Source organism: Callorhinus ursinus, unplaced genomic scaffold (genome assembly GCF_003265705.2).
Source record: "Callorhinus ursinus isolate GAN/ISIS: 27379988/994484 unplaced genomic scaffold, GSC_fseal_2.0 scaffold29, whole genome shotgun sequence".
Classification (NCBI taxonomy): Eukaryota; Metazoa; Chordata; class Mammalia; order Carnivora; family Otariidae; genus Callorhinus; species Callorhinus ursinus.
Window position 1 is genome coordinate 1,683,194 of NW_027397091.1, and position 27,438 is coordinate 1,710,631.

A 27,438-nucleotide genomic window follows, 5' to 3' on the forward strand; every position below is an offset into this window, starting at 1 on the left:
AGGGTGCGCTTCTGCTTGGGCTGGACTGCCGCGGAGGAGGCGACAAGCGGTCCGGCGCTGGGGGGCTGGCTCGGGCGGCAGCGGTGGCTGCTGCGGATGGGAACGGGCCGGCTCGGCGTTCCCATGGAACGCCCCGGCAGAGCGTCCGACACCTCCGCCTCGTCGGCGGGGGAGCCGGCGCCCGAAGGGCCTGATGGGCGGCGGCGGGAGCTGCTGCGGTGCCGGGCGAGCAGCGAGTCGGAGCCCCCAGGCGGGGCCTCGGCTTCGGCGGAGTGCGTCAGACGAAGCCGGCCCGGCTCCTGCAGCTGCGCCCCCTCGGTCTCCCGCCAGCGCGTCGAAAGCCTTAGGAAGAAGCGGCAGCGTAAGTGCCCGGCGGGTCGTCCTCGCGGCTCGCCCTGCCCCCATCCGGCCCGGCCGCCGTTTTTCCCGCGCGGGGACAGTGCCCCCGCACGGTGGTCCCAGGTTGGTGCATGGGCTGACAGCCGACTGGAGGCCTCGGGTCCAAGCTCGGGGGATCGGGGTTCGGCCCCCGCGTAGCCCTCGCGCGCAGTGGTCCGCGCTTTCCGGTTGTGGGAGCGGAGGGTCTTTACCCAGAACCCTTTCTCCCTCTTTTCAGCTCCTTGGGTATTCTTTGCCCACGAGTCAGTTGATTTTTTCCTCGAGGAGGCTTCTTTTGACTCTTTTCCACCGCCTCCCCTCCCCCTAAATCCTTGGAATCACCAATGTCTGTCTTCCGTGGGTTTCCAAAGAGCTGTCCAAGACGTTAAATCTGGAGATTTCGGGCTTCCTGGAAAATGGTTGACTGGCCCTTGAGTTGCTGCAGGCCTAAAACTGGATTCTGCCTTTCTTCCCGTGAGAATTCGGGTCATCTCTACCGAGATACCCTCTCTGTTTTCTTTGCATCTGTTTGGTGATACGATTGAGAACTAGCATTCTGGGCATGGAGGCTTTTTCTTTTGAGAGAATCTCGCCTTAGCAGTTGCACATGCTCTTTTCGGAGAATCGGTTTCTCCATTTTATTATCAGGCTTCTTTTTCTGCGTTGTGACCTAGTACAAATATTTACCCCCCTTTAAAGGTCTTCAGTTCAGGTTCTCTGTCTGGCAGCCATTGCTACTGTTGAAAGTATCCACTGTCTTAATACTCTAATACGAGCTTTATCATATAGTGACATTTTACATATGGTTAGATATTTTTTTCCCTTGTCGTTGCCAGATTTCTTTTTCAGGAAGTCAGCTTGTTCTAAATGCAGATAATGAGAGTAAGGGAAAGTGGCAGGATGAGTGTGAGGTCTTTATTGGATAGTCTTGACCTTAGCCCACCCACCTGGTTGCTTTATCTCTCTTTTCTGTGATTTGGATGATTAAATGTTAAATGTAGCCCTCTTTCCACTATGAAAAGTTTGGGAGTCTCAGTTATTTTGTCTTTTTCTATCTTCTTGAAAGAAATTTGAAAAACAGATTAACTGCTCTCAACTTATACCATTTCTAGAGCCAGCTGTCTGGTTTGTGTTTTATTTGAGAAGCATCTAATTTTTAAGCAGTGCACAATATTCGTTCCTTAATGGTTTTGTACTACATCGTTAGAGATGGATGTAAATTCCAGGGATTCAGCAAATAAGAACCCCAGCCATATAGCCAACCATTTTTGGCCATTGGCCATAAGGATTCTAAATATTGTATTTTGGGTGTTTGCAGGGGTCAGGCACTCTTCTTAAAATTTTTAGGCATTCTTCTGAGAGCTTTAATAACTCGTTAGTACTCCTAACTCTGAGGTAGGTGGTAGTGTTCCGTTTTACACGTGAGAAAACTGGGGCACATTTGCCTTGTGTAAAATGGCTTGGGAGTGGTGGAATAGAAATGTAAATTCAGCAAGTCCAGCTTCATACATCCCCCCCCTTTTTTTTTTAAAGATTTTATTTATTTATTTGAGAGAGAGAGAATGAGAGATAGCACGAGAGGGAAGAGGGTCAGAGGGAGAAGCAGACTCCCCGCCGAGCAGGGAGCCCGATGTGGGACTCAATCCCGGGACTCCAGGATCATGACCTGAGCCGAAGGCAGTCGCTCAACCAGCTGAGCCACCCAGGCGCCCCAGCTTCATACATCCTCTTAACCACTGTGCTTTATTGAATTGTGTATATTCGGTTAGTTTGTCTTCATTGCTCTAAGTCCAAGCATAATTTCCGTCTTTTGTGTTTAAGGCTTACTTGAGGTGAAATTTTCTAGCAACTGTGGTAGTACTTAAAAATTTTGAGCATAAAAATGACCTTGGGAGTTAAAAATGCAGATTCCTGGGGTCCAACTCTTTTCTTGAATCAGAATCTGGAGAGGGTTCTAAGAAGTTGCATTTTAAAGCTGCTCATATCATTTAGGTACAGGTGGCTCAGAGACAGCTCTGGAAAACTCTGGTTTAAACTATAATGGGGGGTAGGGGTGGTATGTAAGGTGGTTTTGAGATGTCTTTTAAGGAACGAAGACAAATATTCATGTTGTAGGGCTTATTTTTTGTTTTTATGTTTGATGCTTGTCATGGTCCCCTTTACTGCTTTCTCTGATAAATCATGAAAAGCCATCTCAGGTAATGAGACCTGCCAGAGAAATAAACAAGGTATTGTTCTTTCTTCCATTTATTTTTTCTTTTACTATCCAGGGGTGCAGCGGTTCGATGGAGAGACAGCCTGTTGATTGCTGAACCCTTCAAGAATGGCTTTAACTTTGAGAGAATTCAATGAAGACTAAATCTCTGTATTTATCTTTGGGGAAGTTGGGTATAGGGTGGTGCCACCTTTCTTTTGAGGTTAGCAAGCCTCATTCTGATGTCCTTATACTACTTGTCTAAAGGGAGGAGTCTAGTCATCATTTGAAACAAGGAGCTACTCAGTTTATTTTAGGAATTCTTATGGCCCATATAGTCCTGTTCTGCTACACATGTTCCCTAGAGCAGTGTGATTCTCAAGCCTGTTCTCATCCCAGACTTACACAGGCATTAGGGATGAGGCTAGGCATCTCTGTGTTTAAGGAAGTTCTTCAGAAGTTTTAGATTAGGTGGAGTGTATCTCACAGGACTGAGAGAAATACCAAGTAAAGATTGATTTAAATTGATGGAAACAAAGATACTAATGATGGTTATATAGTGCTTACTTGTGTTGGACATTGTGCCACATATTTTATAAACATATCACTTAAGTCTCACAACTATCCTGTATGGTAGGATTTTTTTTTAAATCCCCAGTTTCCAGATGGGGAAACAATGTCAGTGAAATTTGTCCTTTGTCCAAGGGTGAATAGCGAGTTAATAACGGAGCTGTCTTTTGATTCTAAATGTCTGACTTCAGACTCAGTGTTCTTGACTTTCCCCATTTTTGAGTGAGGGAAGGTATGTGCAGTGTAACCCAGAGCAGTGGTTCTCACATGGAATCACTCGGAAGCTTAAAAAAAAACCCTTCAGGTCAGCAGAAGGGTCTAAGAAATGCATATATTTAATTTTTAAAATTTCATTGAGGCATAGTTACATACAGCAAAATGTACAGTTTTGACAAATGTATACGGGCATGTGATAAGAGAACATGTATTTTAATCAAGGGTCCCAGAGGTACAGCAGATGTGTAGGAGGTGTGGGAACCTGGGATGACAGTGCCCTATGGGTGGGGATACGAGCTGGAGCTTTGAAGGTGACTCTCAAGCATGATGTAACACACCAGGGAAGTCCTTGGGACATGCTGCTTTTGGACTCATACCAGTCATGGAGTATCCTTAACCGCCATTGATGTAGAAAATAAAGCTTTTGTTTATAGCTTGACAATACTAGCCTGGCAAACGGATTGCTTTTCCTTGGCTTTTGGGGAGTATCAGTATTGGCAGGATGGAATTGGTGCTGGGGCCCTGGGAGACTGTCCTTTATTATGTGCAGTGTTTCATCTTCAGCTGGGGAATTAGGGAAGGCTGCCTATTCGGAGCTCAGGAAAAAAGATTTCTGTTGCTTTGTAGCCTAGTTTTGAGAGAATGGGAAAGGATGCTTTTTAACCTCTTTATCAGCTTTAAATCTAAATGAAATCAAAGTAAATATGGCCCTTCATTTTGGTTGTATAACAAATGTGAAGCATTAAGCAGGGCCTAAAAATAGTCCAGTTATGTAGCTGTGTAAAATGGTACAGTCTGTTATTTTAGGGGCTATATATGTGAATCATGCATTTAGGTAACATGATTGTTCACTGTTGGCATCCCTGCCCTCTTTTTATTTAGGGGGTACCCTAAGCAAGAAGTGATGCATGCTATTAAAAATCTTTTGCTTAAACACGTTAAAAGGAGAGAAAAGGAATACAATAGACTTGTAGGCTGTTAAGAGAGGACCTTTATCAGGCAGAAAAGAGTAGTTATTTTGAATGGTCATTTAAAAGACCAGTGATGTTTGTTGGGCTTAAATTTATAACCTAGTGAGCATTTTTCAAGTTCATATCTTTGGGGTATCTTTAACTTCAGGCACTGTTCTTTCTCAGTTTATTGTGTTGTTTCTCAGTTTATGTCAGCAAGATTGACTAGCATGTGAAAACCCCTTTTCTAAATAATGGCTTAAAGTTTGCTTTCTAAAAGTGGGAGCCATCTTTAGTTTTTAGTAGTTCACTAGATTTCATGTGTATATTTCCTGAATATAGAATTTATTATTGAGTCTGCTGGTTTGATAATATATGATATTTTGTAGGAATTAGGGAAGGATGCCTGTTAGGCAGCCTTTAACTTAGTCCCCAAGTTAAAACTATTTTAAATAAGAATAATTATTATTAAAGTACCTCTTTTAAGGTGAGGCCAAGGATTGCTGCCTAGACCAGCCTAGAGGTTTGGGTTTGTAATTCTTAACCACATGTGGTCTGGTAAAGACATAGTTCGTAATGTTGGAAAATTGAGCACACTTTTATAAACCATTTATTTCCTATTGGAAAGCATTTCAGTTGTTGAGACTCATTATGAGACAGACATGGTGCTGCAGATGGTTTTACATAAATAACCTGTGAGGGAGAGCTTGAGTTCTTTCTAGAAATGTGTCCTAAGTCAAGTATGAATTATCTAGACTGAGTACCTTGAGGCCTCAATATCAGGAAATAGGCTAAGGGTTGTAAACTGACTAAAATATTTGTGAAAATTAATGGAATAGGGGGACTCACAAATTAGAAGTGATAAATAACTGTTCTGTTGGTGAGCTATGAAGACTGATGGTATAGCAAAAGTTCGTTTTTCCATGACTTTTCCAAGCAGTACAGTGTTTTGAACAAGGATTGAAAGCTTATTCCAGTATTCGTTATATTATGGTATCTGGGGCAGTCTTGCAGTCAGTGATAGGAATCTAAACCCCTTTGGACAGGCTGAATGTTTAGAAATAAAGAATTCTATGGCCCGACAATTCTCACAGCCATTATCAGAGAATATGTGTCTAATGGACCTCCCATGCTTCTCAGTGTTTCTCAGTTCTTGGATATGTAAATGATTTGATGAGTAGTACAGAGAAGAATCCTGAAGCCATTAAAGGCTATAATAAGCATATGAACTGAGCTTTGCTTAAGACTCCTTATTTTTCTTTATTGTTGATCTTCCTGATTATTTTTTATTTTTATTGATGTGAGACAGAGAGAGCATGAGCAGGGGAGAGAGGCAGAGGGAGAGGGAGAAGCAGACTCCCTGCTGAACAGGGAGCCAGAAGCAGGGCTCGATCCCAGGACCCGAGATCATGACCCGAGCCGAAGGACGTCCAACCATCTGAGCCACCCAGGTGCCCCCTTCCTGATTATTTAAAGTATGATTTTTATTAAACTGCTTTTTAATTTTATTTTCATGTTAACTAAAGAATGTGTGTTTTGTGCTCTAAGGTTTGTATAGATACTTGTGGAAAGAGGCTTGTTGAAGGTTTTAGGAAGTCTGGATTTGAGTCCCACCTCTGCCTTTTCTTGACTGGGCCCTTGGGCCCTTTTGCATTTATGTTTTCTTCTCCTTATTGTTGTTTTGTTTTTTTGAGGGGGTGGGTGAGGGGGGCAGAGGGAGAGAGAGAATCTTAAGCAGGCTCCACACCCTCTGCAGAGCTGGATGTGGGGCTCAGTCCCAGGACCCTGAGATCATGACCTGAGCCAAAATCAAGAGTTGGTCGCTTAACTTACTGAGCCACCCAGGTGCCCCTACACTTCCATTTCTTAATCTGAGAAGTGGGATGATTATAGTAGTTGCCTTATATGGTTATTGCAAGCATTAAATAAGCTTATACAGTCAAGTGCCTAATATAGTGCTTGGCTGTTAAGAGATGATCATTTAAAATATAATAGCCGTATATTAATGTTTTGGTTTTTTAATCTAAGGAAATGGGAGACAAGCTTAATTTAAAGCTTAATTTAAGGACCAATCTTCTGTTGGTCTTAGATATGTCCACATCTTCAGATTCCAGTACTGTTGATGTGATATGTTTGTTGGTGGAGTGCTGTGTGTCTGCTAAACTCGAGGTTGGTGGCGATGGTTAAAAGGTAGGAAAATAGGAATCAAATCTCCTTGCTTTCATCATATCCAGTGCTGTTGCGTTGTTTGCGTGCTTGAGTGAAGAAACTTTTCCTGTAGATGCCAGGGACAGACTTTTCATGACTTGTGCCAGGTTGGGTTAGGCCAGCCACTGACAATGGAACTATTGTAGGTGTAAAAAAAAGTTCAGGACTATCCCTGGGACCGGGGTGGAATGGCTTTTCTCTTTAGAATTGCATTGACACTGTTAGATTAACTTGGGCGCCCCTGTGTAGGGAACATTTTAAACATTAAAATTGTGTATTGTCCATTTGTACAAAATTGTATTACTTGCACAGTCTCTGGTTATATGCTTAAAGATTTACTTATTTGAGAGAAAGAGGCTCTAGTGAGCACTGTGACATGGGGGGCTGAAGGAGGAAGGGGCAGAGGGAGAGGGGAAGAGACAGGGAGAGAAGCAGACTCCCCGCTGAGTGGGGAGCCTGACGGGGGGCTCAGTCTCATGACCCTGAAATCATGACCTGAGCTGAAATCAAGAGTCTCTTAACTGACTGAGCCACCCAGGTGCCCCATGGCTATATCTTTGTTCTTTTCTTTTCTTTTTCTTCTCTTCCCTCCCCTCCCCTCCTCTCATAAGGAAAAGTTGCATCTTTTTATTGGATATACTTAACAGAGATTTGTCTGTTTTAATGACTTTTTCAAAGCTTGATTTTATTCATCAGCTCTACTGTGGCTTTGCTCATGATGATGATGGTTTTCTAATTTCATTTACATTTTTTATTTTTAATAATGCCCTTCTGCTTGGGGCGCTTGTGTGGTGCAGTTGGTTGAGTGTCTGACTCTTGCTTTCAGCTCGGGTCGTGATCTCAGGGTCATGAGATCAAGCCCTGCGTCTGGCTCTGTGCTCAGCGTGGAGTCTGCTTGAGATTCTCTCTCCCTTTCCCTTTGTCCCTCCCACTCATGCTTGCGCTCTCTCTCCCTCGCTCTCTCAAATAAATGAATAACTCCTTAAAAAATAATTCCCTTCTGCTTATTTTGGGTCTATTTTGTTCTTTTTGTAGTATTTCACTCTATGTGAGATTCCCTTTTATTCAGGTTTCTTTTTTTAATCCATTTGATAAACATTTAAGGCTAGAAGTTTACCTTTGGATACCACCTTGGGTATATTCTATTGATTTTGATACATACTGTTCTTATTGTCATTCATTTAAAAATTTTGTTTTGATTTCCTCTTTAATTTCAGAGTTAAAAGAAGTGGGTTTAGAAGTTCCCAGGTGGAGAGATTTACTTTGTTTGTTGGGTTGATTTATAACGTTGAAGTATTGTGGAAAGTGAATGTTCTTTGGAAGCTGAGGTCCTTTGAGCTTGTGCAGTTAATTTTTTGTATGGTTTATGGGTATTTGAAAGGAAAGTATATTTGTTTTTTGATACAAAGTTATTTATGTTTCACAGATCCACCTTATTATTTTGATAGTCAAATCCTCCGTATACCTTTATTGTGTGTTGTGTGTGTGTGTGTGTGTGTGTTTACAAATTTCTGTGTCATTCTCAAGTTATTGTGTAGATTTATGAATTTCTCTTTGTTAATATTTTTGAAGCATTTGTTAGGATCCTGTCAATTCTACTTCTTTTATGCACATGATATTTTTGTTCTCTTTTAATGCTTTTTGTTAGCTTGAATTCTATTTAGTGTGCTTGTATTGTATTTACTTTCTATTAACATTGGCTTAATACAGTGGAGTAGCATCGTTCAGGCATTCATTTTGCTTACCCAAATTCAAATAAGTCAATAAATGGTGCCAGCGATTTACCAACAAATTGGTCAGTGAATATATAATTTCAAGTGAGTATACGATGGGAGTTGTGAATCCTATTTCCTTGGTAGATTGCTGTTTGGACGGGCACATCTCATGTGAGCGTAAATGCAGTGCTGGTCTTGAAACATGAGGTTTGACTTTAACTATACCATGGTTCCTAAATGTAAGTCACCTGGTATATCAGTCTTCAGTGAGGTGCTTAAGATTTTGATGTGAGCACTTTTGACTGAATGCTGTTTTCATCTTAAAGCATGATGGGACTCTGTTGTGGGTGTTCTGCCATTTATTTACCATCAGTCTACTTGTTATCTTAAATGTATCTTTTTTTTTTTTTAAGATTTTATTTATTTATTTGAGAGAGAGAGAATGAGAGACAGAGAGCATGAGAGGGAGGAGGGTCAGAGGGAGAAGCAGACTCCCTGCAGGGAGCCCGATGTGGGACTCGATCCCGGGACTCCAGGATCTTGACCTGAGCCGAAGGCAGTCGCTTATCCAACTGAGCCACCCAGGCGCCCCTAAATGTATCTTTTTATATAAGCATATAATTGAATTTTCTCTTTAGAAGGGAAATGTGACCAGTTTGTGATTACTGATACGTTTGTGTTCATTTTTTTAAAGATTTTATTTATTTGAAGAGCGAGCATGGGGGGTGCGGCAGAAGGAGAAGCAGACTCCCGGCTGAGCTGGGAGGATGCTGAACTGGGAACCCAGTGCGGGGCCCAATCCCAGGACTCAGAGATCATGACGGAGCGGAAGGCAGATGCTTAACTGGCCCCATTCCTATCATTTTTTTTGTTTTGTACTTCCCATATTTTTTTTTGTTTTTGTTTTTGAACTGATTTTTTTTTTCCATAGTTGTTTGAAGGTCATATGTTCATTTTTTTTCTTCTGGAGTTACCTGTGAATTTTGATGAGTTTAAATTGTCACTTCATTCTTATTTAGAATTAATCAGAATCTGTATCTTCTTTCCCCCATCAAGACAGAACTGCAGTTTGCTTCACTTCCCTCTCCTTTCTCTTCCCTCTTCAACTTCCTGTGTTGAAATCATGTATTTTAGTTCCAGATTGCTGAGTTTTTGAAAGTCACATGTATTGCTGCTTCCTTTGCTTATCATTGTTTCTTAACACTCGTACCTTCTTGGATGCTTTTTAAATTATATTGGAACGCATTTACTGATTATTTCAGAGAAGGTTTTTGAGTAGTAAACATCGAGTTCTTTCATGTGTGAAAATTTCTTTTGCATTCCTCTTTGAAAGCTGATTTGGCTGGATATGTTTCAAAATCGTTTTCCTTATAACTTGGAAGCCAGTGCTCCATTGTCTTATATAGCATCTATGTCGCTGATGAAAAATCTAATTCCACCTTTGTGTGATTTATGTATCTTTGTAGGAATTCAGTTTTTTTCTTTGAAAAGTTTTTTTTTTAATGTTCAGTTAGCATATAGTACATCATTAGTTTTTGATGTAGTGTTCAACGATTCATTAGTTGTGTATAACACCCAGTGCTCATCACCACATGTGCCCTCCTTAATACCTATCACCCATTTACCCCCTCCCCCCCCTTCTGTAACCCTCACTTTGGTTCCTGGGGTCCAGAGTCTTTCATGGTTTGTCTCCCTCTCTGATTTCTTCCCATTCAGTTTTCCCTCCCTTCCGTTGTGGTCCTCCGCACTATTCCTTGTGTTCCACATATGAGTGAAACCATCTGATGATTGTCTTTCTCTGCTTGACTTATTTCACTTAGCATAATTCCCTCCAGTTCCATCCATGTCCGTGCAGCATAATTCCCTCCAGTTCCATCCATGTCCATGCAATCTTTGGAAGTCTTTAGGATTTCTTGACATTTATTAAAAAAATTTTCTTAAAAGATTTTACTGAATTGTTTTTAAAAGATTTTATTTATTTGATAGAGAGTGAAAAATACAAGTAGGGGGAGTGTGAGAGGGAGAAGCAGGCTTCCCGCGGAGCGGGGAGCCCGACGCGGGGCTCGATCCCAGGACCCTGGTATCATGACCCGAGCTGAAGGCAGATGCTTAAGGACTGAGCCACCCAGGTGCCCCTTACCTAATTGAGAGAGAGAGCAAGAGAACAAGCAGGGGAGGAGCAGGAGGAGAGGGGTAAGTAGACTCCCTGCTGAGTGGTGAGCCTGACATGGGGCTTGATCATGACCTGAGCAGAAGTCAGCCACTTAGCCAACTGAGCCATCCAGGTGCCTTGGATTTCTTGACATTTCAATAGCATGTGTCTAAGTCTGCCCTTTCTCCACTAATTGGTTCTGCTTAACACTAGTGAACCTGATGATTTATGTCTTTCCTCCCCTTTCTCCCCCAGGAAATTTCTGGGACTCAGAGAAGGTAGATATTGGACTTCCTAGTTGTGTATTTCTATGTATATATATAGAAATCTACCTTTTCTTCATACTTGAGAGGCATTTTGGGAGAATTTCTTTTGTTTTCCATTTATTTTTTCTGTGCCCATTAAATATATTGGTTGAGCTTTATTTTGGAAATAGATTTGTTCCTTTTTTTCTTTCATAAAACTCTTTATTGAGGTATAATTTACACACAAGCAACTGCACCCATTTAAAGTGTACAATTCCATGCATTTTGACAGATACATACACCCGTGAAGCTTTCCCCTCACCTCCAGCAGTCAAGATTTGGGTTACTACAGAAAGTTTTCTCCTGCGCCTGTCCAGTCTTTCCCTCCCTTCCTCCCCCAGCCAACAATATAATTCCAGTCAGATGCAGAAATGATTGCTTTGTATCTCCTAGGGTTTCTTATAAATGGAATCCTATAGTATGTAGCCTGTTGTGCAGGCTTCTTTTACTCAGCCTATTTTTGAATTTATCTGTGTTAAGTATAGAGTAGTTTGTCCCTTTCCCCCCTTTTTTGGTTTTGAAAGCTTCACCCCCCCCACTAAGAAATTAACATTGATACAATTCACAGACTTGACTTAGAGTTCACCAGTTTTATATAAACTCTTGGTGTATGCATATTTAGTTCTGTATAATTTTATCACATGTAGATTCTTGCAGTCACAACCACAGGTGGCAATCATTTCTTAATTTCTGATTTTTGCTTGTGGTAGCTTTTTTTTTTTTATGGATGAGATCTTACTTTACCTCTGAGGGTATTTATGATTATTTTTTTTTTTAAGATTTTATTTATTTATTTATTTGAGAGAGAGAGCACATGAGAAGGGGGAGGGTCAGAGGGAGAAGCAGACTCCCTGCTGAGCAGGGAGACCGATGTGGGACTTGATCCCGGGGCTCCAGGATCATGACCTGAGCTGAAGGCAGTCGCTTAACCAACTGAGCCACCCAGGTGCCCCTATGATTATTTTTAAGTCTCCTGTTTGTTCCTGCAATTCTTTCTTCAGATGTTTAGTTTCTCATTTTTGTGGTATAGATCTCCCTTTTGGTGATTCTAATTTGTAAAGTGATCATCTCTGTTTTGAGGATTGCTGTTCTGTCCGTGGATGCATTGTCTCTTTACCAGTCTCCTAGAATGGACTGTAGGTATATATGGCCAGGTGTGGGGGCTCCTCATTTCTTCTGAGTGATAGTAGCTACTTGGGTGCCATCCTGACTCTTTGGCTTAAGTGCTTGGTTTAGTGAAGACTTTGCTTCTGGTAGTGGGGGGGCCGGGGTAGGCGGGGGGGGGAGGGAAGTGGTTGGTCTGTCCAGTTGCGCCAGATGCATTCCCCACCAGATCACCCATGGCCACCAGAGCCTGCTCCTGTTTCCCCATGCAGCTACCCCTGTGTACGGCTTGATGGAGCACCTCTATGCTCCCAGTGTTCATAGCTACTCCCGGTTTTTATACAGTTCTTCTCTTGAGGGTTCTGGACAGTTACTGCCTTTGTCAACCTAGTTCTGCTGATCATATAATTTCTTGTTTCCCAGAACTGTTTTGGAAAATAATACATCAGTAAACCTCTATCTTTAGTCATTTCTGTGATCTAAGCTGGGAGGGCAAAGTCATGCATGTCTGTGCAGTCCATCTTCATCTGATCTCCCGAAGCCATTTTTTTGGAACAGATATAACTCTGAAATGTCTGTTCCATTAAAGTCCTTTGAAACCTTTTATTTTGGGGACATCAGGTTTTGAGGGACAAATTGACTACTGGAGTTTACATCTTACATGGATTGGGAATTTCCTGTACCCCTAATTTGCGTACTAAACTGGAGCTCTGAAAAGTTTCAGCATTTTTTTTCCTTTTTTTTAAAGATTTTCTTTTTTTTTTTTTTTTTTTATTTTTTTTTTTTTTTTTTTGAAAGAAAGATACACAGCGAGAGAGGGAACACAGGCAGGGGGAGTGGGAGAGGGAGAAGCAGGCTTCCCGTGGAGCAGGGAGCCTGATGTGGGGCTTGATCCCAGGGCTCTGGGATCATGACCTGAGCCGAAGGCAGGCTCTTAATGACTGAGCCACCCAGGTGCCCTTTTCTTTTTTCTTTTAAAGATTTTATTTATTTGAGAGAGTGAGGGAGAGAGAGAGAGAGAGAGTGAGAGCGTGTGCACACACAAGCTGGGGGGAAGGGCAGAGGAAGTGGGAGAAGCAGACTCCCTGCTGACCTGGGGCTCCATCCCAGCACCCTGGGATCAGGACCTGAGCTGAAGACAGATGCTTAACTGACTGAACCACCCAGGCACCCCCTCAACATTTCTTTCTTTTTTTTTTTTTTTTTAAAGATTTTATTTACTTGACAGAGAGAGAGAGTGGCAGAGGGAGAGGGAGAAGCAGGCTCCCGGTTGAGCAGGGAGCCCAATGTGGGACTCGATCCCAGGACCTTGAGATCATGACTTGGGCCAAAGGCAGATGCTTAACTGACTGAGCCACCCAGGTGCCCCTCAACATTTCTTATTTAAGCCAAGGGGAAGGATATAGATTTTCATTCTCAATCTTTCTTTTTTTTTACCCCAGAGTTGAGGTTCATGGGTAGTCACTTCGTTGTTTTTTAATATTTCATAGTATATTTTGGGCTTATCTGTTCAATAGGGTTAGGTTGGGTTGGCCCAGTATTCTGATTTTTTTTTTAATATGTGTTTCCAAATCAGAATCCTATTTCTTTATCCAAACCCCTTTTTGTATTTATAGTCCTTGGAAACCTCAAGGTATGAATAAGTTGCTCATCTAGTATATATATGTTTAGTTTTCAGAAAAAAGTTGTTCTGACTTTTTTTTTCCTTCTCCATTTAGTTTTTCCGTGGTTTGGCTTGGATATTGGTGGAACCCTGGTCAAGCTGGTTTATTTTGAACCCAAAGACATCACTGCTGAAGAAGAAGAGGAAGAGGTGGAAAGTCTTAAAAGCATTCGGAAGTACCTGACCTCCAATGTGGCTTATGGGTCCACAGGTATTCGGGACGTGCACCTGGAGTTAAAGGACCTGACTCTGTGTGGACGCAAGGGCAATCTGCACTTTATACGCTTTCCCACTCATGACATGCCTGCTTTCATTCAGATGGGCAGAGATAAAAACTTCTCGAGTCTCCACACTGTCTTTTGTGCCACTGGAGGTGGAGCGTACAAATTTGAGCAGGATTTTCTCACAGTATGTATTTTTTAGCTTATATACAATTTATGGTAATCTGATTTTTTTAAATGATTTATTTATTTGAGAGAGAGCAAGTGGGGTGTGTGAGCGTGTGTGAGGAGGGGCAGAGGGAGAGGGAGAGAGAATCTTCAGGCAGACTCCCCGCTGAGCACAAAGCCTGGCAATGGGGCTGGATCCCATGACCCATGACCCATGAGATCATGACCTGAGCAGGAACCAAGAGTCGGACGCTCAACCAACTGAGCCACCCGGGTGTCTTGGTAATCTGATTGTTAAAAATAATACCAAGAGCAAGTGGTGGAATCATTTCTGTTTCTAATAGAACTTGAATTTTCTTGAGTCTGATTAAGATTAGATAGATGTAAATGAGTGGTAGTCAGGAGTTAGCCATCTAGAGATTGTTGTGGAGTTTACTTTTTGCCCAGTTCAGATAAGTTGATGAGGATCAACCACCAGAGCATTTTGTTGTTCTTCTAGTGTTGAAAAAATAGCAAAGCTGTGATAAGCAGACTGAAGAATTATCTATGAGGAACAGGTCATTAAGTCTTGAACAGTGAGGGGCATCTGGCTGGCTCAGTTGGAAGAGCATGCAACTTCTAATCTTGGGGATGTGAGTTTGAGCACCATTTTGGGTAGAGATTACTAAAAAAAAAAAAAAAACTCTTGAACAATGAGATTGGGAAATAATTTTGGGGAGTTTGGCTGGCTCAGTTGGTGGAACATGTGACTCTTGCTCTCAGGGTTGTGAGTTCAAGCCCCATGCTGGGCATGGAGCCTACTTAAAAAAAATAATAGGGCACCTGGGTGGCTCAGTTGGTTAAGCTTCTGCCTTCGGCTCAGGTCATGATCTGGGGTCCTGGGATCGAGCCCTGAGTCGGGCTCCCTGCTCACTGGGGAGTCTGCTTCTCCCTCTTCCTGCCCCCTGCTCTTGTTCTCTCTCTCTCTCAAATAAATAAATAAATAAATCTTTTAAAAAATAATTAAGTAAAATAATTTTTGAAAATGTCATTTCATGTCATAAAATTGTTTCTCATCTCATCTACCACATAATTTCTCCTGTTCCCCTCTGTTTTCTTGGCAAGTTTACTATTTAAAAAAAACAAGGAACTCTGGTCCAAAGCAGTGGCTTTTTGGTCTCAGGGCTGGTTGGAAATGGTTAACAGCGGAGCCTCCTCTCCCCAAATGCCTTCTGATGCCTTCTGTGCTGTGTTCTTGTAATAGGAGTCTCTGAATCGTGGGGACACTGGTGGGGTGCCAGTGGGTACCTGCTTTTGTTTTCATTTAGTCAACACTCTGCAGAGTCTTGAGGCTAGGTCCTTTAAGGTGGATGTGGGGATGGGGTAGGTGGGAGAGTGGACAAGTGAGTTGGCCAAGACTGGGACCTTCAGGGGGCAGTATAGATTGAAAATACCTTCAGTGACCATGTTTTTAATGTCACTAATGAGAATGTTATTCTAGAGATTCTGCCTTTGCCTTTGTCAGTTTACCTTTTTTTTCTCCATGTGTCATTGTATGGTTTGTGACCTTAGCCTCTTTCTTTGTTTTCTGTCTCCTGACTTTGTCTTATCACTGACCATAATTGACATGATTTTTTTAAACAAGTTTCTGTATTCTTTGCTTGGATTTCTTTTGGTTGTTGGTTTTCAGTGGTTTCTCTTCCACGCATGAGTAAAGGGGAAGTGTAACTGGAGGAGAGATGATCCCCTCCTTTGCGGAAGCTTCATAGTGGACTCTGGATCATAATTGATACGTAACAGAGAAAAGCTTTCTCTGGGACCCTGTAGAGATGCCCTTTGGAACATATTTGAAAATCATTCAGGTTGTTACCAGAGGTTCAGCATTGTGTGGTAATTTAAGGGGAGGGTGCAAAGAGGATTTTAGACCTTGGGAATTGGTTCTTAGGCTGTCGGGGTTTCTCATCTGTATGCACGCACCAGTGCTGTACTTGAAAATTGTAGGAAAATGAAATGCCCGTCAAATGCTGTTTGTGCATTAGGAGTGACTAGTATTTAATAAACTACAGTGAAATATTTTTTATTTTTATTTATTTTTATTTTTTTAAAAGATTTTATTTATTTATTTGAGAGAGAGAGAGAATGAGAGATAGGAAGCACGAGAGGGAAGAGGGTCAGAGGGAGAAGCAGACTCCCCGCTGAGCAGGAAGCCCAACGCGGGACTCGATCCCGGGACTCCAGGATCATGACCCGAGCCGAAGGCAGTCGCCTAACCAACTGAGCCACCCAGGCGCCCCTACAGTGAAATATTTTTTAAAATACTGAGTTTACCCTGTTGCTTTTTTAATGCAAATCAGATTTCTGAACATACTGGGTTTGCTTGGTGCAGAACGTACATTATGAATACCTTGTGTTAGTGAAATTAGCTGTGCATTCAGTCATTCTTCATTTAGAGGTGGGGATTCATTAGGAATTAGCAGGACACTTCAGGATGACAGGAATTATAGGAAGGAAAAGGAGAGCAACGGCTTGGGCCCCCGTAGACCACCAGTGGAAAGTGATGAAAAGTTCCAAGTGGAAATGCCAGCACTTGAGATCTCATGTCAGGAAGTCAGTTTTGAATTCATGACAGCTGGGAGGGCACGAGCAGGTACAGTGAGGACAGCGATGAATCCTCTAGGAGCTTGGGTTTGGTCAGAGGAATAATTTCATAGTCTTACTTAGGGATTAATTAAGGAGTAAGATGAAGGTACCTGTTAACTTCCCTCTCTGCTGTGGATCTGAATAAATTGACAGTAAATGCAATCAAGTGAGAGTAGAATTAAAGGGGGGGAACTTGCAGGGCTAGACCTGGTTGTAAGTAGAAATCAGTGCATTAAGCGGGTCGAGGCAGTTTTCCCTTTGCACATATATGGAGGGTCTGTGCTCCTAAACGTTCACGTGGGTTAGGAGTCCAGGGAGTGAAGTGGGGGTTTCTTTCTGCCATCTCTCCAGAATCACCACTGTTAGAAGTTGACATACCTTTCTAGTTCTCTGTGCATGACTGTGTATGACACATACCATGTGCATATAAACTTGGCTTTAGAAACAGGCAGGTAGGGTCTTTATGAAATGTTACTCAAGTTGCGTTTTTGACAACACATCCTGGAGTTCTTCCCACTTCAGTTCTAAATTGAAGATCCTTGGGCGCCTGGGTGGCTCAGTCGTTAAGCGTCTGCCTTCGGCTCGGGTCATGATTGAGTCCCGCCTTGGGCTCCCTGATCGGCGGGGAGTCTGCTTCTCCCTTTCCCTCTGCCTGCCGCTCTGCCTACTGTGCTCTCTCTCTCTCTCTGTCAAATAAAATCTTTGAAAAAAAAAATAGAAGATCCTTTTCACTCTTAATTGCTGTATAATGCCCCCTAATATGAATAATAATCATTCCTTTATTATTTAAACTGAATGAAGTTGTAAGTTTTGAAACTGCTAAAATCTTCCCATCCTTCAGGGGCTGTAATCGGTTTAGATAGTGAAAAATCTTGCCTTCTACTTGGACACTTTTCAGCCCTTTGACGTCTGCTTATTAATAATAAAGTGTGGCCTGCCTTGGTACTGCTCCATAGTCTTGAAGATGGTCTTTAGGAAGGGAGACGTGAGAGTCCCTGTGGCTCCTGCCATGTGTCACCAGGTGTTTGAGACACTTGAATTTCTTGGAGTCAGCTTTCTGATTGGGCTGTGATCTCACCTGGCTCCTGACTCCCAGTCCCTGAGCGTAGACCTCTCGTTCTCTGTTTGGGTCTCAGCATAAGTCTCCGGTTGTGAAGGCGGTTTGTAGGTGGGGTGGAGTTGGGTCTGTCTTGTCACTCTGTCCCTATGTGTGTTGTGTCCAGGTCTGTTCTGTGAATCATGCATAAATAATCCACATCTGTGAGCATTTCTATGCTTTGTTGAATGGAGTGCCTTATTAAGTGGAGTTTTTATTTGTTTAGCCTGTTAAAAAGTCTGAATACATTTTTATTTCATTACAGATAGGTGACCTTCAGCTTTGCAAACTTGATGAACTAGATTGTTTAGTAAAAGGAATTTTATACATTGACTCAGTTGGATTCAATGGACGGTCACAGTGCTATTACTTTGAAAACCCTGCTGATGCTGAAAAATGTCAGAAGTTACCGTTTGATTTGAAAAATCCATACCCTCTGCTTCTGGTGAACATTGGCTCTGGGGTTAGCATTTTAGCAGTATATTCCAAAGATAATTACAAGCGGGTCACGGGTACCAGGTAGGTCTTTTATATAAAGGTTACTGCTTATTCTTGATATCCTGATGGGTTAAAAGTGAGTTTTCAGGTATTGCATATAAGTATACTTTTAAGGATCTGTTTAAATTATGTGAAAAACATTTTTTTCTGGGATTAGGCAAACAAATAGTTTCTCTTTGAAAATTCTGGTATTGTGACCTACTTTCCTTTAATCTGTATTGCTCAGGATTTCATTATCATAGTTCTGTAAAATATCTCATTGTCAGACTCATTGAGCCCCTAGTCCCTACCCTTAGATAGCGTATGATGTGCATATACCATAAAGTTAAAGCTACTAGGTAGCATCTGCAAGGCAAGATCCCAGGTTTGAAACCGGCCTAGGTTTTTTTTTTTTTTTTTAAGATTTTTTGTATTTATTTGAGAGAGAGTACGAGCGGTGGGGAGGACCAGAGGGAAGGAGAGAGACAAGCAGACTCCCAGCTGAGCAGGGAGCCCAATGTGGGGCTCAGTCTCAGGATCATGACCTGAGCCAAAGGCAGACGCTTCACCAACTGAGCCACCCAGGCGCCCCTGGCCTAGATTTTATACAGTCAGGCGTGTGTGTGCACGCATACCCACCCACCCACAGGATGGTCTGAGATCTGGAAGGTGAGGTACTGAGCAACAGACAACTGATTGGGGGAGGGCAGGCTGAAAAGGGAGGGGTGGCAGGCAAGAATGAATTTGTTGCGGTTTAAGGATTAGGGATCACTTGAGGCAGAACAAGGAGCTGGGGATTGGGATAGACCAGGTTTTTTTCACAGGTGTGAATTAAAAAATGAGATGAGTAATTTTGGGGGAGAAACACATTAATGGAGGAGTTCTCTGTGCGGTGGGGTTGCTGATGAGCCAGGGTGACCAGGAGTTTGGAGAGACAAAGGAAGGGAGGTGCTAGCGTGGCCTGGGTGTGGCCGGCAGATCCGCACCTCAGGCTCTTCACACTCAGCAGATGCTCAGACTGTACTGGGAGCGTGGGGCCGGGGGCGTGGGGGCGTGGGGGCGGGGGGGGGGGGGGGGGGGGGTGGGCCCAGGGGCGTGGGCCCTGTGTTTTGCCATTTTGCTTGTTGGCTCATGTGAATATGTATCTATCAAGGTATATATCAGGTACCTTGTTTTTTATCTTTCCACAGACTTGCCTGCCAGAGGCATCTGCATGATTAGGTTAGGGCAAGAGTGGGTTGATGTATGAATGTGGTTTTGTGTTCATAAATATTACCTTCCTGTTCTTATTTTTAAAATGTTATAATACTGTGTTGTTTGTTTTTAATCAGTCTTGGAGGAGGAACTTTTTTTGGTCTCTGCTGTCTTCTTACTGGCTGTACCACTTTTGAAGAAGCTCTTGAAATGGCATCTCGTGGAGATAGCACCAAAGTGGATAAACTAGTTCGAGACATTTATGGAGGGGACTATGAGAGGTTCGGACTGCCGGGCTGGGCTGTGGCATCAAGGTAAGGGTCTGTGTGTTCTAAGAAAAACGGGAATAAGGTATTAAGTATTGGGTGTATCTTTTTCCTTTTAAACAGCTTTTATTGAGCTATAATTTACATACTATAAAGTCACCTGTTTAAAGTGTAAAATTTAGTGGTTTTTTGTCTATTTACCAAATTGTGGAGTCATCACCATAATGTAATTTCAGTACATTTTCATTATCCCAGAAAGAAACCTTCTGTCCATTAGTTGTCATTCATTCCTCATTTCCCCTCCTTGGTCCTTGGTAAATGCTAATATATTTTCTGTCTTTATAGATTTGCCTGTTCTGGACACTTCATATAAATGGTGTCTTATAATATGAGATTTTGGTGACTGGCTTCTTTCCACTTAGCATATTTTCAAGGTTCATCCATGTGGTAGCATGAATCAGTACTTTGAATCTCCAGGTGAATTTTAGGATAACCTTGTCAGTGGCTGCAAAAAGGCAGCTGGGATTTTGATAGGGGTTGTGTTGAATTTGTAGCTCACATTGGGGAGTATTGCCATCTTAACATTATCAAGTGTTCTGACCTAAGATACGATGTCTTTCCATTTATTTAGAATTTTGCTTTTCTTTTACCTATGTTTTATGGTAGTGGTTTTCAGTGTACAGTTGTTATACTTCTTTTGTTAAATATATGTCTAACTATTTTCTCTTTGATGCTATTGTAAAGGGAATTTTTTTTTTATTTTTAAGATTTTACTCATTTGAGAAAGAGCGTGAATGAGCAGGGGTGGGGGGAGGAAGAGGGAGAAGCAGACTCCCCGCTGAACAGAGAACCTGACTCAGGGTGATCCCAGGACCCCCAGATCATGACTTGATGAGCCGAAGGCAGACTGAGCCAAAGGCAGACAGACGCTCAACTGACTGAGCCACCCAGGCACCTCGGGGATTGTTTTTTAAATTTCATTCCTGGTTTGTTTAGAAAAAGTTGTTTTCTGTGTATTATGACATGTGATTTTTTTAATCATAGAAAAAGGACCACACGTATACATGCTTGCGGACTAATTTCGGGGACTTTGTAAATGCTGTTGATGTCACATTCTGAGTTTGTGGTATTTGCACATTATTAATCACTTCCATTTCTGATTGGGTTTGTGTTCTGCTCACAGTTATTAATGTAGCAGTTCTCCTGGTCAGGTACTTTGAAGTACTTTATCTTCTAGGGAAATCTGAAACTCTTAAGGAGTTTACTCTGGGACTCCACTGTCTGCGCTTTTGCTTTGCTCTGATGGAGCAGTTTCCGACAGAATGTGCCCATTCAGCTGAGCGGAATGGCTGTGCACTTGGGATCGAATTGCCAATAGAGGTGTCTTTCTGGAACTGTCCCTGGCTGCAGAAGGAGCAATGGTGCCTTAGAGTGGATCTGATGAGATCCTACCTGGATGTGTGAAGATCTGTTATCAAAGCTAGGTTTCAGTGGAAGCTGCAGGAAAGGCATTTGCTTATTCAGAAGCTTGAGGGCTTTCTTCAGAGTTGTGTTTCTCTTTGAGCAGATGCTCTGTTATTTTGTAATAAAAAGTTTGAAGATTTGAACAATGTCACATTTGTCTTAGTAGAGTAACATTTAAGTTCTATTGGGCTGTGTTGCCTTTGGTTCAGCTGCTGGGTATTTTCTTTCCCTTCACAGCTTTGGAAACATGATGAGCAAGGAGAAGCGAGAGGCAGTCAGTAAAGAGGACCTCGCCAGAGCAACATTGATCACCATCACCAACAACATTGGCTCAATAGCAAGAATGTGTGCCCTTAATGAAGTAAGGGGACGTGGATTTCTTTTGATGCTCTGAGGAAAATACAGAACGTACTAAGGGGCCTTGCCTGGTGTACAATGTCTGTCTTGTCCGGACGGTGCCTCAGTGTAGTCGGGCGGGGTGGAGTTCTTTTCGTTGGGGAAGTTAAAGCTCTTCAAATGTAGACTCCTCTTCACTGATTGATTTTTTTTTTTTCCCTCTCAGTGAAGATAAATATTGCCACTATCTAGAAGTAAAAATACATCTTTCGGGGAGAAAGTAGGAAGGCAGGAAGGCAGTCCGAACTCCGGGTGACAGGGACTGTGGGTGGCGGTGACGGATAGCAGCTGGCCAGAGGTCCCGTGCTCCCCGCGGAGCCCTGCAGTCCCTGGGAAGGCCTCTGGAGGAAGCCGCTGAAGCTGGAGAAGGTCCGGCGGCCCAGGAGTGCCCGCCCTCCCTGCCAACGCCGAGCTGTCTTTGTGCTTTCAGCTTCTTTACAGTGCTGCCTTGTAGCATTCAGGTCAAGCAGCATTGTACAGGGCTATGAAAGCACCGAGAACCGCCTTCCCTGGGGGCCCAGAGGATGCGGCCTTACCGCCTTTACTGTGTGTCCCTACTTACACAGTTTTGTTTACAGTTATTCTGTGAAAGAGATGATGTAGGCATGTGGCTTCAAAAGGAGACTTGGAAAGGTACAAAAAGACTGTTTTGTTTTTAATTAAAAAGATACTGTATCAGCATCAAGTAATTAAAAACATTCTTCGTTCCAATGTGTTAAAGTTACTGTTTCCTTTATTGCATGTTCCTCGTCCTGTACTTACGTATTTTAAGATCTGTTAGTTGGTGTGGGTGTACATACCATGTTATATTTTTTACTTAAATACTTAAAATTTCACTGTTGTATATTTGATTTGTTTTTGTATCATAAATCACATGGAGCTGGGCATTTGGTTGCTTGGCACTGATCGCTCTGCAGGAAGGCATTTTTAAGCGTGAAGCTTTTCTTTGGTTGCATTTTATTCCTGATAAGGGACTTACTCTGGAGTGAGGTTTCTCTTCTAAAGAATATGCCCATGCTTGGGAGTTTTGATAGGTATTGCCAAGGCACTTTTCACAAGGGTCGTACTAATTCAGATCTCTGTAGCACTGAATGAGTGGATCAGTGTTACCATAATTTGGCTCATTGTTGGGGGTGGAATTTCAGTTAGTTGTTCTGCTTTTAATAGGTTTAAAATGTTCCTTTCTTTGACTACTGTTGGGGGTTGAATTTTTTCCTATTATATTTCTTGTATAATTTGCTTGTTTGTGTCACTTTCCTTCTTTGAATTTGGTCTTTTTTTTTTCTGTATAAAACTTTTACTTCAATAGCAGTTATTGTTTGTCATATTTAATACAAATGGTTTTCCTAATTTGTTTTCTGTTGTGACATTTTCTGGCATGGTTTGAAGTGGGTAGGTCCAGAGTTGTCCGGGTTCAAATTAAGTAGCCTTGGACCAACTGGATTAAATGTAAATACTTTTTTTGTTTTTTGCTCAGGAGTCAAGTTGCTGCTAAAAACCATGCACATGGTGCTCTGTTTGGGGTAGCTTTTACGAGAGAACAGAAGTTAAGATGAAAACTAATTGCCTTTTTTTGATGTGCTCAGAACATTAACCAGGTGGTATTTGTTGGAAATTTCTTGAGAATTAATACGATCGCCATGCGGCTTTTGGCATATGCTTTGGATTATTGGTCCAAGGGGCAGTTGAAAGCACTTTTTTCGGAACACGAGGTAAGCGGACTTACTTCTTGTGATAATGTTAACAAACGTAAAGGGCATGCAATTCCCACTGCGTTGGAACTTGACATAAATGTTGAAGTGGACTGCAGTTCTTATTTTTTTGTGAAAGCATGATGGGGGTTTAACTTTGATTGTAATGTCCAAGAGCTATTTCTTACCTGATTTAATGCAAGAGAAATTTTTGGTTAATTTAATTGTGAGCTTCAGCAATTTTAAAGAAATCTTGATGAACACCTGTATTTCTAAGGTTATGTTCTTTTCTGAACCATCCTTTATATTTTTCCCATTATACTTATTTTGTAAATGCATTTACTCTGGGTTCTGCTTTTTTCATTTTGATGTCAGTTTTTATGTGTTGATACAGTTCATGTGCCACTTACTTAAGATGTATGTTCTGAAAACAAACAAAAACATATTCCAAGATGAGAACCACACTGTTGTGAGAGCTAGTGCCTAGACAGGCTGGAAGTGACAGGATGGAGGAGAATCACCGAGCTGCCCACCTGATGCCCCACGTGGGGGGTGCCCTACTGTGTTACCCCAGCTGGGGGAGGAAATAGAACCAGAGCTGTAGGGGGGGGGTCTCTCTTCTGTGCCCTTGGTTGTGGGGTAGTTGGACTATTTCCAGTGTTGTTGGATTTTAAATAGTGTTATCATGAACATTTTTCAGAACTGTTTGTGCACATTTACTTTAACAATAGTATTTATAGGAATTGACAGAATACGATTTGAAGTGCTACAGAGGTGGCTTTTTCCCTTCAAGTTGCTCTTTTTCCTCTTTAAGTGGCTTAAATTCATAGTTAAAATTCAAAGTACACAAATTCCCCTTTTCAAAAAGCTTAAAATTTAGTCATCTAATATTTTAACTTTTATTAAAAAGTTTTTAATTGCATAAGTCTGCCGTGTGACCTTGTGTAGGGCTAAGGCGCACAGCGCGTCCCTCCGCTAGGCTGCCGAGGGAGCCGCGGGTGCGGCGGGTGCGGCGGGGTCCGCGCGCCTTACTGCCCCGGGGGGTGCGGGGCTGGGCTGTCGCTCTCCCGCTTCCGTGCTGCTCGCTGTAAGTTTGTGCCCTCAAAGCTTTTTTTACTTTTAATGTTATTGATAAATCGGTACCCAGTTATCATTAAGTTTCTTCTGTATCTTTCTGTGATCTTTGACCTGTTTCATTTTGCTCTACGTTAGAATGAAAAGAAACCCTCTCTCGTGTCACATCGTAGTAGAACTTCCCTCCCGCTCCGTTTCCGCCTCTGGAAAACCTTTTCCTAGGTGGGACGTGGAGAGTCGCTTCTCGGGCTGACTTTGTTTTAATCTTCACACCGTAATAGTTAGGATTTGAACACTTTCTGCGGAGTCTTGGTCGGACATCTGGCCGTCCTTCCCGCCGGCTGACTTCGGCTTCCGCCCGGACTCTCCGCGGGCCCTGCGGCCTCCGGGGCGTCGGACTCGGGCGGCGGTCGCTGCGCTCGTGGCGCTCGGCTGCCTCGGGCCCCTGCTCGCAGCCGCGGTGCGCGTGACGCCTCAGGAAGCGGCGGACGGACGGACCCCCGTCGGCCCCTCTCGGCCCGCGTTCGCGCCCTCGCCTTCGTGTGCAGTAGCCCGGAACGGCCGGCCTCCCCTTGGTGCTGGGGTCTGTCCTGGGTCCTGGGCCTTCAGGGCCGCTCGTGTAGTGGTTAGCTTCGTCTCTCCGCTTGCCGCTCGGGACGCCACGGAAAACAGCACAGCGCCAGCCGTGACCGCGAGCCGCCCGCGAGCCCGTCCTCGGCCGGGGCCGGGGTCCCTCCGCGTCGTCCCCTCCGCCGCACTCATCGTGCGGCCGCCCGTTTTTAAGGCCAGGCAACAGCGTGAGGAGAGGCTCCAGCCCCCCTCGTGTGTGGCCACTTTTCTTGGAGTGGTTTGCCTTGGGCGCCGGGCTGGACCTTCCCGGCTTATGGCAGAGACTCTTCGCAGCTTCTCAGTCCGGGCGCAGGTCTTTCAGGATCTCCCCACTTTCCTTTTTTCGGTCATGTCCCTCTTTCCGAGACTGCTTGATTCATTGTCCCTTGGAGACCCTGATGGGCTCTAGAGCGCTGGAGGATTGCCCTCGGCTCCGACTCCTGCTGGCACGCGCTCTGCCCGCGCGGGTTTGCTCTCATTTTGATATATTCAGTTCTCTTTTTTCTTTTCTTTTCTGTTTTTGGGTTTTAAGGTCTTGGTTCTTGGTTGTATTTGACTTCGACTTTACTTACTTCTGGAGATGATCCAACATTGTCTTCCTTCACCTGCTGCTTGGCCTTTTCACACCTCTGCCCTCCCTCTGGGCTCTTCGGTCCTTCCCCCCGCCCATGGTGCTTTTCCATCTGTGCCGCCCTCATCGCGTCGCCTCGGGGCACTCTTGTCCACTCTGCTGCCCGCCTCTCCCCGTGCTGCCCTCGCCGCTGCCTTGTTCCGGATTCAGGGCGTCTCTTGCTCGTGTGTCCCTTTTCTCGGGCACTGTTGCCAGATGCAAAGGAAAGACCTAAACCTCCCTGCTGCCCTCTTCCCCTTCTTCAGGCAGGTCTTGAGTCCATTCCACCCTCTTCCCGTTCTCCCTTCCATCCCCAGCCCAGTTAGGCCCTCACCCTCTCTGACCAGCCCCGAGCCCTTCCTGCCCCGTTGCACTTCACGTCCCATCCTCCCTTCATTCCTTAGTTGTCTGGCGAGGCTCCGGGCCTCCACTGCTTCTCCCCTCCTCCTTCTGCAGGAGACAGCCCCGCTATGGGCTCTTAGGGAGGTGACTGGGCCGCCGTGGGCCCCTAGCTCCTGCAGCCCTCACCGTGCGCTTTGGTCTCACACGCTGACCTGCCTGGGTGTCTTGGACATCCAGCCCTCCTCCCCAGCCTGGGAGCTCTCAGAGCTTCTCTGCTCCAGGCTGGCCTTGGGTTTAGCACAATGGGTGCTGAAGGAATGGGTGTCAGGAATTAAGGGCCCTCACTGTTGGCTTTAATGTTATTAATCATATTATGGTAATTTAAATAAGTCTAAGGAAAATTGCTCTCATTTTTGGTGTACTTTTTTTTCAGGGTTATTTTGGAGCCGTTGGAGCACTCCTTGAGCTGTTGAAGATCCCCTGATCGTTACCTGGGGAGGGGTTCCTGGAACATTCCACAGTGGGATCTGTGAACTTTTGTTTTTTAAGAGACTTATTCAATTTTATGATTGTGTACTACCCGAATCAAAGCAAGAAAGGACAAGTGTATTTTTCTAAGTCATCAAGATAAATCCTTAAAAATTCAGCCTAAACTAGTAACCAGTAAGGAAAGATACATATATAAAAAGTGGACCATGTCCATGGCAGTGAGGATCTGCGGTGTTGAAGTTGCTCTTCAGTATAGCTTTGTTAACCGCCATGTATATTTAAAATTCAGCGTCACTTACTGGAGCTACTTCAGGGGAGAGCTGTTCTGTGTTCAGCTGACTGTGGTTTTGTGTCCTGTTGAACTTGCTAGATGTAAGGCAAGCACTGTATGTTGTAATCTAATCACAATGTTGTCAATATGGCCTTGGAGATCATCATCTGTGCATTAACTGTGGTGTGCATTTAGCCTTTTGTGTGAACATACTGAAAAACATGTTTTATTTCAAGGATCTGCAAACTTGATTGGGCAGAGTAATTCTGTATTTGTAACTTTGGCAATTAAGCAACTTTTGGAAGGGCAGTTCCAGGTTACTCTACACTGCAAGTCTGGGAAGGTCTGTTTGGAAAGATGGGGCTTAGTTTACCCTGGGCAGAATTTCCGGGGGGGGTGGGGGTGGGGGCTGGGAGGTAATTTTGTCTCAAGTGAGTTAAGCTAGTAGAAAAAACACCACCTGGAAGGCTAAAAACCAGACAGAAGGGGCCTCTTGAATTGACATCTTTTCAGGGAATCGAGAATTTGGTTGTTTCGGGCTGGTAGAAAGTGAGGAATTGAAGTCCATTGATTAACTCATGGGGAGCAGGGCGGGGTATTTCTGCCTTCCCCTCCTACTTGGGGTCTTTACTTGCCACAAATTGCCAGGCAGGCTCGCTGGGTAGGACTGCATGAGAGCTGCACGTGCAGACTCAAAAGGTAGCGTGATTAGTCAGGTTTTAAGATGGAGTCTTGGTAGATTGACTTAGAACGTTTTCTTTCCGCTGTGCAGAATAATTTAAAAAACTCTTCCCCTTGGAGATAGACCAGCGTTTTGTGTATTTTTGTGTCCGCATCTCTGTTGAAGGCGATGAAGGGTCTGTATAAAATCAGCCTTTGAACCAGAAGGAAACCCCAGCCTCTTTGGCGCCTGGGCAGGGGGAGAACTGAAGAAGGTTCCCAGGGTCGCTGAGGGAGGAGGGTCGGGTCCCTCGGCACCTCTTGCCTTGGCCGCGT

At 43.6% G+C, this 27,438-nt stretch overlaps 1 protein-coding gene across 2 annotated transcripts; it reads left to right on the forward strand.

Moving 5' to 3' along the window:
* On the forward strand, window positions 1-26,688 carry PANK2 (pantothenate kinase 2). Of its 2 annotated transcripts, XM_025876334.2 has the most exons (7): window positions 1-361; window positions 13,511-13,863; window positions 17,825-18,078; window positions 19,368-19,544; window positions 21,198-21,321; window positions 22,943-23,068; window positions 26,116-26,688. In XM_025876334.2, the coding sequence occupies exons 1-7, from the start codon at window positions 97-99 to the stop codon at window positions 26,164-26,166; spliced, it is 1,350 nt and encodes a 449-aa protein (XP_025732119.2). In that variant the 5' UTR covers window positions 1-96; the 3' UTR covers window positions 26,167-26,688. The 2 variants fall into 2 exon arrangements, with proteins under 2 accessions (XP_025732119.2, XP_073734441.1); XM_073878340.1 differs by lacking the exon at window positions 26,116-26,688 and having other exon boundaries at window positions 3-361; window positions 22,834-22,969.
* Window positions 26,689-27,438: the final 750 nt, after the last annotated feature.

What these genes read in the sequence shown, in the direction of transcription:
- PANK2 (XM_025876334.2), top strand. Translation starts at nt 97, where the DNA reads ATGGGAACGGGCCGGCTCGGCGTTCCCATGGAACGCCCCGGCAGAGCG. An exon ending in AAGCGGGTCACGGGTACCAG is followed by an intron (nt 18,079 to 19,367) that starts GTAGGTCTTTTA and finishes GTTTTTAATCAG; the next exon opens with TCTTGGAGGAGGAACTTTTT. An exon ending in GAATGTGTGCCCTTAATGAA is followed by an intron (nt 21,322 to 22,942) that starts GTAAGGGGACGT and finishes TGATGTGCTCAG; the next exon opens with AACATTAACCAGGTGGTATT.